The sequence below is a fragment of the Balaenoptera borealis genome (assembly GCF_965194805.1).
Source record: "Balaenoptera borealis genome assembly, chromosome: X".
Classification (NCBI taxonomy): domain Eukaryota; kingdom Metazoa; phylum Chordata; class Mammalia; order Artiodactyla; family Balaenopteridae; genus Balaenoptera; species Balaenoptera borealis.
In genome coordinates, this window is record NC_138881.1 from 114022828 (window position 1) to 114037594 (window position 14767).

General features: G+C 39.1%; 2 protein-coding genes across 9 annotated transcripts in view; one reads left to right on the forward strand and one right to left on the reverse strand.

Annotated features, from left to right (window-relative positions):
* The window catches only part of VGLL1 (vestigial like family member 1), a 569192-nt gene that overhangs the window by 169765 nt on the left and 384660 nt on the right, over window positions 1-14767 (forward strand). The gene's annotated exons all lie outside the window — the stretch shown is intronic.
* Window positions 1-14767, reverse strand: part of ARHGEF6 (Rac/Cdc42 guanine nucleotide exchange factor 6) — a 110641-nt gene that overhangs the window by 28699 nt on the left and 67175 nt on the right. For all 8 annotated transcript variants that reach the window (XM_082377862.1, XM_082377856.1, XM_082377855.1 and 5 more), the window contains 2 exons: window positions 12438-12533; window positions 11019-11141 (listed from right to left, as the gene is read on the reverse strand). In XM_082377862.1, coding sequence (XP_082233988.1) covers window positions 11019-11141; window positions 12438-12533 — 219 coding nt within the window. The remainder of the gene's footprint in view (window positions 1-11018; window positions 11142-12437; window positions 12534-14767) is intronic.

Genomic DNA, 14767 nt, shown 5'->3' on the forward strand with positions numbered 1-14767 from the left:
GGGGGTGTGGTGGGTTGCAGGTTACCCCTACTATAGATACTCTCCCTCTGCTTGGCTTTTGCGAGCAGGAGAGAAAAAGACATCTTTTCAGCTGCTACACAGCAACCTTGAGTCACGCAGAATCACAGGGATGTCACGGAAGCTAGATCTCATCTGAGTGGTCACATCTAACCATCAATGCTACCTGTTTTATCAGTTTTTGCAGTCTTGCTCCAGAAGCAGCCAAGGGGAGGGAAGTGCCCTGGACTTGAAATCATAAAACAGATTCAGTGACCCTGATCAGTTACCAACCTCAGCTGACTCATTTGTAAAGCAGAGATAAAACCTACTTCCTACTAAAATTGTGAACCTTAAATATTGGGGTTTATAAGACTAAAATCTTTCATGCTAAGATCTCTGCATGCATTTGTTCTTGTTTAATATTCACAACAACATTTCAACACAGGTGTTATCTTCATTTTACAGACGAGAAACATGAGACTCAGAAAGGGTGAGTGAAAGCAAGTAAATAGCTAAGTTAAGGTTCATACCCAGGTCTGTTGGAAATCACTACTGTCTGATGCTTGATGTGGAACACAGCAGTGGCATGGACCATCTCTGAGGTCTAAACCATGAAAAAAAGGAGGGTGGGAGCTGAGTTGACTTGAATAATGCAGGGAGAACTTCTAGAAGAAATAGTGTTTTGGACCTAGAGATTATCATACTAAGTGAAGTAAGTCAGACAGAGAAAGACAAATATCATATGATATCACTTACATGTGGAATCTGAAATATGACACAAATGAACTTATTTACAAAACAGAAACAGACTCACAGACATAGAAAACAAACTTATGGTTACCAAAGTGGAAAAGGGGTAGGGAAGGGATAAATTAAGAGTTTGGGATTAACAGATACACACTACTATATATAAAATAGATAAACAACAAGGTCCTACTATATAGCACAGGGAACTATATTCAATATCCTGTAATAAATCATAATGGAAAAGAATATGAAAAAGAATATATATCTATATGTATAACTGAATTACTTTGCTGTATACCTGAAACTAACACAACATTGTAAATCAACTAGATTTCAATAAAAATTTTTAAAAAAGAAATAGTGCTTAATGCAAGCGACTAGGGAAACACAGGTTAACCTGCCTCTGGGTCAGATTTGGCTTAGACTAAAAAATAATCATCACATATAAAATATAATTAGGAAAATAACTCGAAGTTGGAGAGTGCATTTGAGTATGTAATTTTGAGAAAATCACTTTCCTAATTTCTTTTCAATTTGGTAAACAAGTCTTATTTTTTCCTTTCCATGAGTAAATCACTACCTGCATCCTCAACGTTCTACTCTAATTGATACAAGGGTTACAACAATTACAAGCAAATGCTAACGTGTACTTTACTACTTTCCATGCAGCATTCTAACTTCTAGGCTTGTTAAATATTACAAAAGAATTTTAAAAATTTTTTCAATATAACGTGAGATCACTATCAGAATAAAACACTGGCTATTGGGGAAAAAGTAACATTAGACTAGTGCAACAAAAGAACAAAACTGCCTTATAAAGCCACTGCCCATTATGATAAATAGATCCTCAAAGACACATTTTACTTAGCCAAATAAATTTAATGCACAAATTAATATCATACACAAATATAACATGCAAATATATATCGTTATACCAAAACACAATCTGTCTTTCAAATGCAGCTTTTACGTTTTATACAGCCTGTTTGAAGTGCTTTTCAAGTTTAACAGGTTCTGTCTATGTGATGTGATACAATAGAAGCAGTTTTCAATGTATGAATGTTGTTTGAAACTCAACATACCCTTATAGAATGCATGGTGGATGGGGCTCTGGTATATTCTAGGTTGGGCTGGAAAACTGAAGAAAAGTATCATACATTATAATAACACTACAGGGCTTAACCATCTCATATAACAGTGTTTCTGTAGAATCTTTGCATAGATTTCCACTTTGAACGATGGTAACTCTAACTAGAGCAGCTAGAAAAGGACCAGATTTTCCCCCCTCTTCGCCTCACTCTCTCGCCACCAGCCTTTCGTGGGAATCACTGTGGTCTGGAAAGGGGAGGTGAGGCATGAGGAGCTGGGGGGCTGGGCGTGGCCAGTGGAAAATCCCCGGGGTTGCCGCTCACACTGGGTTGGGTGGATCTCACTCAGCCCTTTCTTCACTGATCCAGTCCCAGAAACTAGGCTGCCTGCTTCTTCCCCACCACTTTTTGTTTGTGGTCAGTCTCACTTGCTCCCTTCCCTGGTTCCTCAAAGACAGAACAGAATCTAGTCTCAGAATTTTTCCTATGTGCTTCGTCCCGGAAGCAAGTACACAGCTCTGAGTTTTTCTCAAAGTCTTCGTTGCTGACAACAGTGGTAAACAGAGAGTGAATAAAACTAACAAGAGGAAAAGAACACGTGGTGTTTGTGGTAGTCGCCGCAATAGAGCCGGAAGTGAGGTCCAGATCTGCCTCGGCGCTAACTCTCTCCTCCTCTCCCCCCTCTGTCTTTTCACGCTGCTGGGTTCCTCTCCCTTGTGAAAAGGATGGATGCCACAACGAAGCACGGGAGAGAAGTGGGTATTTTTGTAAGGGTGAAGTTACTCCCAGGAAGAAATAAGAGCCACAATAGCAAGCCAGAAGGGGAGAGAGAGGGGAAATCCCGAAAGACCTCACCCAGGGCCGAGCAAAAGACTGGGGCAGTCATTCAAATATATGTAAATATGGGGAACAAACATATCAAGATTGGGGTCTGCTTATATCTCCAAATTCAGATAATGCATCACTGCACTTTTCACAAGGCACCAACACACAGTCATACAATTTTCAGGCTGCGTCTGGTCTCATTGTCAATCGTCACAAGCATTTCTAGTATGATACTGCTACCTGCCGGCTGAAATGAAGAAGTTCACCTAACTGGCTTGCTCTGACTCAGAGATTTTCCCGCTTCTAAGCATCTACAGCTTTAGCAGAAATCCACCAATGTCCCTATTTCAGCTGAAACCTTCATATAAAACAGGATTTTAATCTGAATTTTCTGAGAATTTCACTCAACTATGCTTTGCCTCTAGTATGTCAGTATAAATTACAACAAGATGCCTAGAAAATAGCTGAGATTATATTAGAAGCACCTCTGAGGATAGCCCCAAGTATTTTAATTTAATTTTCATTCCTTACATGTAAATAAACCACTAAGATAAAAATTCAGTTCTATGGGACTCCAGTGAGTCTTCCATCATTTCAAGGGATATTATAAAATTCTCCAAAAAAATCACTAATCATTTATAAAATAGATAAACAAGGACCTACTGTATAGCACAGGGAACTATATTCAATATCTTGTAATAACTTATAATGGAAAAGAATCTGAAAAAGAATATATATCTATATCTATACAAAGATATATGTACACTGAATCACTTTGCTGTACACCTGAAACATTGTAAATAACTATACTTCAATTAAAAAAAATCACTAACCAAAGTCAAGCAAACAGGGTATAATAATTTCCCCCCAAAGTTGAGAATCTTTCAATTAACTGTGCAACAAACTTTAAATCATAATGTTTGAAGGAATCTCTACTGTTATTTATACTTTAAACTCCTAACATGGGTAAATACAGAGTCAGTAGTATTTTAGCACACAGAATTACAACAGAAAATTCTCTAAACACTACAAAAGTCTGCCATCTGAGGTACACCATTTCTTTCTGGTATTTATCCAGAATTGCTGTTCTCAGATCAGAAGAAAAAGAATACGTGCTCGTATAAATGGCAAGCTAACATGATGGGATCTCTTTTCATTGGCATTAAGAAATTTACCCTTATCCACACAGGATGTTTACATAGCCATCACAGGAAAAATGCCTCTGAACCATATTTTTCTTTATTGAAGATAACTAGTGAAGTATGAAAACATTCCTGGAAATAATAAAAACAAATTCAGGACTGAGGTTCCCTCGGGGGAGGGAGGGAGGAGAAGGAAATATTGGAAAGTATACACAGGACTCCAATTGCAGCTATAATTTGATTCTTAAGCTGAATGGTGGGTACGTGGGTGTACTTTATTTTATCTCTGTTCTTTGTATGCTTGAAATATTGCATAATTCTTTTTCTAAAAAACAACGAGAAGCTGGTAGAAGATGAATAAAGCAGACATGGGAGGTGGCAGCAAGTACCTTGTGCTATATGCCGGGTACTTGGTACACATTATTTCATTGAATCCTCACACCAACCCTGCAAGGTAGGTGATTTTATCCTCATTTTACAAGTGAGGAAACTAAGGCTTAAATATTAAGTGAATCACCCTGGGTAACACAGCTTCTAAGTGGCAGAACTGTAAACTGAGACAATATAAAAGTGGGAAAAAGTTTTTAGGCTGACATCAAGGAGTGGCATGAAGGGGATGGTGGCATGAGATGCTACGTGGACCCATCCCCCGGGGAAACAAGCAGAGCTAGTGGAACCTATAAAAACAACCATTTAAAGTCTCTAGAAAGTGTTCCAATGACATCTGGTAAATGAAGAAAACATTTATTCAAGAAAAGATTCTAAAACTCAGTAAGAACAGGGAGAGCTTGGTATTTGAGCCATGACCTGCTCTCTCCCTCCTCCCTCCTCCCTCCTCCTGGCTCAGTTTGCCAGAAGGCACTCCAGGCAAGTGTGGACAAGAAGAGAGGGCTCCCTCTGCCCTCAACTCCCAACCCAAGGACACACTATCTCACTAGCGTATCTCAACTGCTTCAGCTCTGAGTTGAAGATGCTGAATGCCTAGTGAATGTGGCTGAGAGGTTGGATGGAGAGGGAGGACGCAGGCTGAAAATACTGGCACCAAATTACCCTCACCCCAGCTCGCTTGTAGGGTAGAGGCTCTGTGCTGGGAAAGGTAAACAGAGTGGCAGACAGACTATAGGAACAGAGAGCTTTCCTCAAAGGAATTGGTTCTAGTTGAAAAACAGTGTGGGGAAATTCAAGCCTAAGGTCTCTTGCAAAAGCAATGAAGATTTTGGTGGTAAGCAAATGAGAGAAGGCTGGTCCTCTCAATTAAGAACAACAAGCTACACAAGAGGCCAGCTAGGTCAGTAGAGAGAACCAGCAAATTTCAAAGACTGGTCTCAAAAAACTACCCCTAGAATAAGGAGCCCAGAAATAAACCCACAGGCCTACGGTCAATTAATCTTCGACAAAGGAGGCAAGAATATACAATGGAGAAAAGACAGTCTCTTCTATAAGTGGTGTTGGGAAAGCTGGACAGCCACATGTAAATCAATGAAGTCAGAACACTCCCTCACACCCTACAGAAAAATAAACTCAAAATGACTTAAAGACTTAAATGTAAGACAGGACATCATAAAACTCCTAGAAGAGAATATAGGCAAAACCTTCTCTGACATAAATTGTACTAATGTTTCCTTAGGTCAGTCTCCCAAGGCAATAGAAATAAAAGCAAAAATAAACAAATGGGACCTAATCAAACTTTAACCTTTTGCACAGCAAAGGAAACCATCAACAAAATGAAGAGACAACCTATAGAGAAAATATTTGCAAACAATGTGACTGGCAAGGGCTTAATTTCCAAAATATACAAATAGCTCATACAACTCAATATCAAAAAAACAAACAACCCAATCCAAAAATGGGCAGAAGACCTAAGTAGACACTTCTCCGAAGAAGACATACAGATGGCCAACAGGCACATGGAAAGATGCTCAACATCACTAATTATTAGAGAAATGCAAATCAAAACTACAGTGAGGTATCACCTCACACAAACAGTAAATAAGAATGTTAATAAAACAAATGCTATAAATATATCCTCACTCTCCTTTCTTCTCTCAGTTTCATTAATAGAAAATTATATTAATAATAACGATGGCGGGCTTCCCTGGTGGTGCAGTGGTTGTGAATCCACCTGCCAATGCAGGGGACATGGGTTCGAGCCCTGGTCCGGGAGGATCCCACGTGCCGCGGAGCAACTAAGCCCATGCGCCACAACTACTGAGCCTGTGCTCTAGAGCCTGCGAGCCACAACTACTGAAGCCCGTGAGCCACAACTACTGAAGTCCGTGCGCCTAGAGCCTGTGCTCCGCAGCAAGAGAAGCCACCTCAATGAGAAGCCTGTGCACCGCAACGAAGAGTAGCCCCTGCTCTCAGCAACTAGAGAAAACCCACGTGCAGCAGCAAAGACCCAATGCAGCCAAAAATAAATAAATGAATAAATAAATAAATTTAAAATAATAATAATAATAACGATGGCAATGTATTACTGGGTTCATAACATATAGACATAACGTGTATAACAACAGTAGCACAAAAAGGGAAGTGGAAATAGAGGTATACTAGGAGTAACATTTTTATATCTCACTAGAATTAAGTTACTGTAAACATGAAGCAGATTCAGACAAGTTAAGATATATATATGGAAAGCCTCAAAGCAAACACTAAAAAAATAATTCATGGGGGTGGGAGCAGGGATTGACTGCAATACGCATAAGGGATCTTCTGTGACAGAAATGTTCTTAATTGGATTGTGGTGATGGTTGCACAACTCTATACATTTACTAAATGTAAGTTAAACAAATTGGTTAAAAAAGTAAAATAAAATAAAATAATTCAAAAACCTGTAAAAGGACATTGGGTTTCAGCTCTGACATCCAAAGAGCTTAGAAGTTATCATTACCATCCTCGCAACAAGAAAAACACTGAACAAACTGAAAATCAATTACTTTTCTTAGATCCACTGAGAATTGAGATCACAGGGAAAACCACCACCCCCAAATCTAGAAAGACAGGCAAACACAAAGAATTAGAACTGAGATCAACTTCCCTGAGGAGAAGCCACTGGAGCCAGTAACTGGTAGGACCACTCAAATGGGATTTTTCTGTGATCTTCTCCATGAGAACCTGCTTGGGTTCCTGGATGCAAAACCCACAAAAATTTTGGTCTCCCCAAGACTGGGTCCCTGGGAGTTTTTAATTGTCAAGCTAGTCCATGCTCATACAGAGTGAAGTAAGTCAGAAATAGAAAAACAAATACCATATGCTAACACATATATATGGAATCAAAAAAAAATGGTTCTGAAGAATGGTCTTGAGGACACGGGGAGGGGAAAGGGTAAGCTGGGATGAAGTGAGAGAGTTGCATTGACATATATACAGTACCAAATGTAAAATAGATAGCTAGTGGGAAGCAGCCGCATAGCACAGGGAGATCAGCTCGGTGCTTGGTGACCACCTAGAGGGGTGGGATAGGGAGGGTGGGAGGGAGACCCAAGAGGGAGGGGATATGGGGATATACATATACGTAGAGCTGATTCACTTTGTCATACAGCAGAAACTAACACACCAGTGTAAAGCAATTATACTCCAATAAAGATGTAAAAAAAAAAAAAAAACGAATCCGCCTGCCAATGCACGGGACATGGGTTCGAGCCCTGGTCCGGGAAGATCCCACATGCCGCAGAGCAACTAAGCTCGTGCGCCACAACCACTGAGCCTGCGCTCTAGAGCCTGTGAGCCACAACTACTGAGCCCACGTGCTGCAGCTACTGAAGCCCGCAGGCCTAGAGCCCGGGCTCCGCAACAAGAGAAGCCACCACAATGAGAAGCCCGCACATCGCAACAAAGAGTAGCCCCTGCTCGCCTCAACTAGAGAAAGCCCACGTGTAGCAATGAAGACCCAACGCAGACAAAAAAAAAAACAACTCACAAATAAACAATGATGCCACAACTAAGACGTGGCACAGCCAAAATAAACAAACAAATAAATATTTTTAAAAAGTGATAGAACTGCAAAGGGAAATAGATAGATCCAGTATTGTGATCCATCCGTCTATCAGTAATCAAGAAATCCAGCAGGTCGAAAATTAGTAACGATGTAGTTGAACTGAACATTATCAATTTTGTGACATAAAACACAATGTAACAAATTTATAAGAAGAGAAATCAACAAATGGTGCTGGGACAATTGGACATACCCATGCAAAAGAATGAAGTTGGACCCCTACTGCATATCATATGTAAAAATTAACTCAAGAAGGATTAAAGAGCTAAACTTGAGTTAACAATATTAAATTCTTAGATAGGCATAAGTCTTCACAACCTAGATTAGGCAACAATTTTTTAGATATAACACCAAAAATATAAGCAAAATAGATAAAATAGATACATTGGATGTCATCAAAATTAAACTTAAAATTAAAACTTTTGTGCTTCAAAAGATACCAAGCAAACCCAGAAAATGAAGTTTTTTGCAAATCACACGTCTGATAAGAGTATATAAAGAAGAATATATAAAGAAATGTTGCCACTCAACAATGAAAAGATGAATAACCCACCTAAAAAAACGGACAAAGGGTTTGAGAGAAAAAATGTTCAACATCATTAGCCCTTAGAGAAACGGAGAGTGACTGCTACTGGGTAAGGGGTTTCTTTGTGGGGTGATGAAAATGTTCTGGACCTAAATAGTGGTGATGGTTGCACAACCTAATATATTAGTAACCACTGAGTTCTACACTTTAAAATGGTGGATTTATGGTATGTGAATCATATCTCAGTAATGAATCAAGTAACCCAATTTAACAATAGGCGAAGGATCTGAATAGACGTTTCCCCAAATGAAGGTACACCAATTGCCAATAAAGCCCATGAAAGATGCTCAACATCATTAGTCATTAGGGAAATGCAAATCAATATCAAAATGAGATATTGTCACTTCATACCCTCTAGAATGGCTATAATCAAAAAGACTGATGATAACAAATGTTGGTGAGGATGTGGAGAAAGTGAAACCGTCGTAAACTGCTAGTAGGAATATAAATTGGTGCAGCCACTTTGGAAAACAGTCTCACAGTTCCTCTAAAAGTGAAATATAGAGTTACCGTATGACCCAGCAATTTCACTCCTACGTATCTACCCAAGACAAGTGAAAACATAGGTCTACACAACGACTTGTACATGAATCTTCATAGTAGCACCATTCACAATCCATATGTCCACAAACTGGTGAATGGAAGAACAATATGCGGTATCCATACAATGAAATATTTTTCACTGTATGTATGGCAATTTAAAGAAACAATGTACTGTTAAGTGCAACAACATGCATGAACCTTGAAAACATTATGCTGAGTGAAAGAAGCCAGACACAAAAGGCCATATGTTGTGTGAGTCCACTTAAATGAAATGTTCAGAATAAGCAAATCCATAGTGACATAAAGTATTTTAGTGGTTGCCTTGGGCTGGCAATGGGGAGTGACAGCTAATGAGTACAGGTTTGTTTGGAGAATGAAGACAACCTTCTAAAATTGATCGTGGTGATGGTTGCACAACTCTGAATATACTAAAAATAATTTAACTGTACACTTTAAATGGGTGAATTGTATGGTACGTGAATTATATCTCAATAAAGTTATTATATTAAAAAAGAAATGGTAAAATTTTATTTCTTAAGCTGGGTGGTGGGTACATGGGTGCTCATTTTATGATAATTCTTTAAGTTTGCATTTAGATTATTCACTTTGTAGGTGAAATACATGTCTTAATAAAAACATTTTTTTAGAAGTCTGACAGACTTGGATTCTAATTCTGGCTCAATCACTTAACAGCTATGAGTACTTGGGCAGATTACTTAACCTTCTAATGTCTTATCTGTAAAGCAGAGATGGTAATAATAGTAACTCCCTCATAGGCTTTTACATCATGTGCCTGGCACATTGTCAGTGTTATTATTAGCTCTAAGCAGTTGAGCCACTTGCCTAAATAATCCAGAGGCATGGCTTCTCTTTCTTTAAACTCCAACTTCCATATTTGCTATTCCACAAGAGTTCACAACTTTCATCAGGGAAGTAAAATTCACCTTCAAGTAGGACCTACTGAATTCTACCTTCAAAATGCCCTTACATAAAAGCTCTGTAAAGCCAATCAAGCTCCTAATGAACCAGGACAAAGCCAAAGTTTCCATCACTTCTGAGGGTTGTTGTCACCTACTGTTCCAGCCTGGGTCTGGGAGTACAAGTCAAATTAAGAGAAGAATAATCTTTTCAGTCTTGAGCAGCCTCCAGAATCATGTCGGTTCTGAATCTAGTCTCCGAGTTCAGTCATAAGAGCCTCTGTGTGTTGTTCTTCCTATTGTCCCACCTGGATTCCTAGCACGTGGCTTCAAAGTCCAAACTGTGTCTTCAAGCCTATCCTACAGAATTCTGGCCCAGATGAATGTATCAGTGAATGTGTCAAGGGTGAGTCGTCAGAGGGTAAGGAAGGGTAGGAGAGATGTGAGCTTATCTGGGTCCCTTGCAAGGACTCTTAAAGGAGATACGGTGCTGCTGTTCCCCATGAATCTGAAACAATTTATATTCATGTATAATTGTCATCAGAGACCTTTGCTTAGAGTACCTGACACCCAGTTCACAGGGTTAGTTTCCTTCCACCTTTCCCTGCTGATACCTGCCTTTTAGCCATATTACTACTTGAGACTTCCTCTACCAGACAAAGGGAGAGTGAAAAAGAGATGAACCTAGGCAGCTTAGCTCTGCAGCAACTTGGATAAAACATTCACTGGGATGGGGAAGGCTAAACCATTGGCTCTAAATAGAATTTTACTTCAAGAAAGCCTTCCCTGACCCTTCCTTCACTCCACACTTTGATACCATGTTCAAAGTCTCACAGCTTCCTTTTAATTACCCTTTTCTAATACAACATGTTTACAACATTTAATTTCATGTCTATTTCTCTCAAGAGTCTATGCTCCATGAGGGAAGGGACCTTCTCTTCCTTGTTCACTACTGTATCTCCATCAACTACTATAGGACCTTGCACATAGTAGGTGCTCAATAAATTATTTGTTGCATGAATGGACAATAAATCCATATAACAATGAATCAATTTCTGGTATGATGAATGGGGATAATCAAGAGTTCAGTGGGAGATCTTGGATTTCCAAATGAGGTAGTCCTGGGAAAGGATATCATTGCAAAACAGCTTTTTGGCGGAAATGTTAATGATTTACCTGTGCTGGGTGAGTACATTTACAGCTGAAGGATGATTTGCACAGTAAGCCAGGTACATAGATTTAAAATGAGGCATGAGGTTCAGTAGACAACCACCTACTTTGTGTTGGTTTTCTGGAAACCTGTAAGCAAAACAGGTGAAACACAGAATGTAAAATAGGAAATGGGATAAAGGAAGATGATTCCAATTAAACCTGGCAACATGCAAACCTTATGAATTCTTTTGCCAAAGTTAAAAAGAAACTTCTATATTATAACCACTTTATCTATGAAATGCAAGTTCTTGGCCACTGTTTTAAACTCTAGCCACCAAACATAGCTCCAATATATAGGGTCAGATACTTATTTGGAATTACTAGGGTTTTTTAAGTTGCTTATTCAAATTATAATATTCAAATTTAGCCGGGCACACTAAAAATACTCTTGATTAATTTGCATGAAGTTCAAGTACAGACAAAACTAACTGAATCCAAAAATGACACATCACAAAGGAGTTTTATGTAGTCTTGGTGGCCTGGTGTTGCTAGGCAAGGTGACATCCAGATGTTTAGAATTACATGGCACCCATTTTAGTTTGCAGAAAAATCAAAAAAACACAAGAAAGAAAAAAAATTACTCGGAATTCCACCATTCAGAGATATCTATTATAACAATGTTGGCATATTCCTTGGACTCTCTTCCACAGGTTTCTATATAAAATGAAAAGCAAAGATTACAAATCTAAATAGTAATCTGCTCTTCTCACTTAGTCACCATCTTTCCATACCAATAATATGGATCCCTATCAGCATTTGCAGTGGCCCCTCAGGTCTCTTTAGAGGGGGTTCTCTCTCACCAGCTTCGTCCCTGGACAACCACCCGTGTCTCGTTAAGCTCAAGAAACAGGCAATTGCCCCAAGTTCCCTATAGACGATGAAAGTCACCAATTCTCCAAGATCCACTACTTGGAAAACGAATCTTGCTCCAGAAACATATTGCCTGATGATCATCACAGGTCATTCTGCAGTATGAAGTTGAACACTTCAACGAGCTAGCTAGCCATCAATGATGCGTTGTGGTTCACATAAAGATATTACTTGGAAAAGTAATTCGCAATGTACAAAAGAAAAATATCTAATCGATGACAAAGGCATCATCCATGGTCAATTTAGACCTTATTTGTCAATATGATTTTTAAATAAAGTGAGAAATAACTGACCAGATGTAGAGTCCTGATAAGCAACTAGTGGGTTGACTCTGTGAATACCACCAGCGAGTAGATTTTCTCTGTACTGGGGCAATTTATCAAAGTTGTAATAAATGTATAAATGCATAATAAATATAAAGGGCCCCTATCTAAGACAACAGTTAAAAGAAAACAAAACACACCAAAAAACCCAATGTTGCTAGCTACCCTGATGGCGACGTGAGACACTTACTTTGAACATTCTTCCAAGGCTTGGCAGAGCGTCTGTTGAAACGTGCATACTTCCTCGAAGTTTCCCAATAAAGATGTAAATTCCACAGTACTCAGACTGAAAATATATATATATGTAGTTTCAGTGAAGAGAACTTGGGGATGACTCTAGTTATCTATCTCTAGTCTAGTTAGCTGATAGTTTGCTAGTAACTGGCAAATGGGAGAAGGGAAGCAATCCCTATATTTTAACTTCTGTTTTTTAATTGACACCAACTCTGTGATCTCAAGCAACTTTCTAAAGCTTCTTTCCTTGATTTCCCTTTTCCATAACAAGAATAATGATCCTAAAGAAAATGCGTGTTTATAAGGGACATTTAGGTATTTTACAAAGCAAGGAGTAAATGAATAACAAGTGCTTGACATCTAAGCATCTACAGAGAACAGATTGGTGGTCGCCAAAGGGGGGGGTGGAATGGGGGTCAAAAGGTTCAAGCTTCTAGTTATAAAATAAGTAAGTCATAGGGATGTAATGTACAGCATGGTGACCATAATTAATAATACTGTACTGCATAGTGGAAAGAGTTGCTGAGAGAGTAGATCTTAAAAGTTCCTCATCACAAGAAAAAAAATTTTGTAACTGTGTGTGATGATGAATGTTAACTAGATGTATTGTGGTGATCATTTCACAATATATACAAATATTGAATCATTACACCGTACACCTGAAACTAATATAAAGTTATATGTCAATTATATCTCAATAAAAAAATATCTAAGTATCTAAGTGGGTAGAATACATCATAGCTGGGAATAAGTGTAAAAACTTTTGAATACTCTCCTCTAGAGGAGCTGGGAAAGTAATTGAAAGACATTACATATGCCATTCATAAATCAACTAAAGGAAATCTTGAGCGGAAATAGGAGGGAAGAAAATAGTACTGATGTGCTTGTTTGCTTTTGGAACGGAATGGAGTCAAACACAAACTGAACCATTTTAATCCAGTGCCTCTGTACTAAGAATTTTCACATCCTTTCTTCCCCTACCAAATAATAGGTGATAAAAACAAGAGCCAGCACGAATACAGCACTTAACACTGAGGTAAGCATTTTACAAATAACAACTCGTCTTAACCTTACAACAACTTTATGAGGTAGGTACTATTGTTGTCTCTGTTTTACACATAAGGAAATCCAGGCACAGAGAGGTTAAAGCAAATCAGCCAAAGTCCCAAAGCCAGTGAATGGTGAAGCCAGAATTTGAACCCAAACATTCTAGCTCCAGAGTCCATGCTCCTAACCACTTTTCGAGAGAAAACTTTTCTGAAGATTTACTTAAAAGGCCAATGTCTGCCACATGTTCTTTCTCCTTAATATAATAATACAAGGGGAGGGTTTCCAGGAGAGTAATTTTTGCTGACAAAGAAAAGGAAGACCTAAACAGACATTACCAGTAACCCCTAGGGTATAAAAAGCACCCAGTTCCTCTGCTCTGATGCCCTCCTGAACCACAAGCTGGAAAACCCCTCTCATGGGTGTCAAAAGCGAAACCCTTTAGCCAGCTTCCCTGGCTGCCATCCCCCATAGCAACAAGAACCTGATTGGGGGCTTAACTGGACCTTTCAGGATCAAACAATAAACAGTCCCCTTTGCTCAAACCACTTTGGGGTCTACGAGGCAGAACCAATGGAAAGTGACCAGAACTGCATTTTGAATTTCCTTGGGAACAGCGCATTCTGACTCGGGTCTCTCACCTCCTCTGCCGTGGCTCTTTTCTTTTCCTTTGACTATTTCTTGATTGCTAATCAGTCACTCCTCCATTTGAAATCTTACCATCTCCGCTGCCAGGGTTACCACTTCAGTTTCCCTCTCCTCCTCTGCCTGTCACCTCTAGAACACGGAACCACATTTTACTCGGTGGCAGGAGACGCAGTGGGTTGAGTCTGGCCACTGACTGACCGTGTGATGGGCAGGACCGTGAGCCTCTCTGGACTTTGTGGTTTTTTTATTTATTCAATGAGGATAGTCATTTCCTCCAGGGCACTAGACCCAGTGATTCACTGAGGTTCCATTCAGCTCTAAGGGCTATGATTCACAGAGCACTTCATGTTTTACATAATAATAACAAAAGCCACTTTGTTGTTGATCATTTAAACTCTTACAAAACACAGGAATACAAAATCCTTTCATACCGAAGTAAGATTCCCATAGTGCCATGAAAATAACCGAGTAGGAAATTTAACAGGACATCATGCCTAAGCAAGCGTGATTTAGAAAAAGGGAGAAAATAGTGAAATACATTAAACTTATTTAAGCCTGAAGCCAACAGTTTAGGCAATTGTTTGGCAAAAA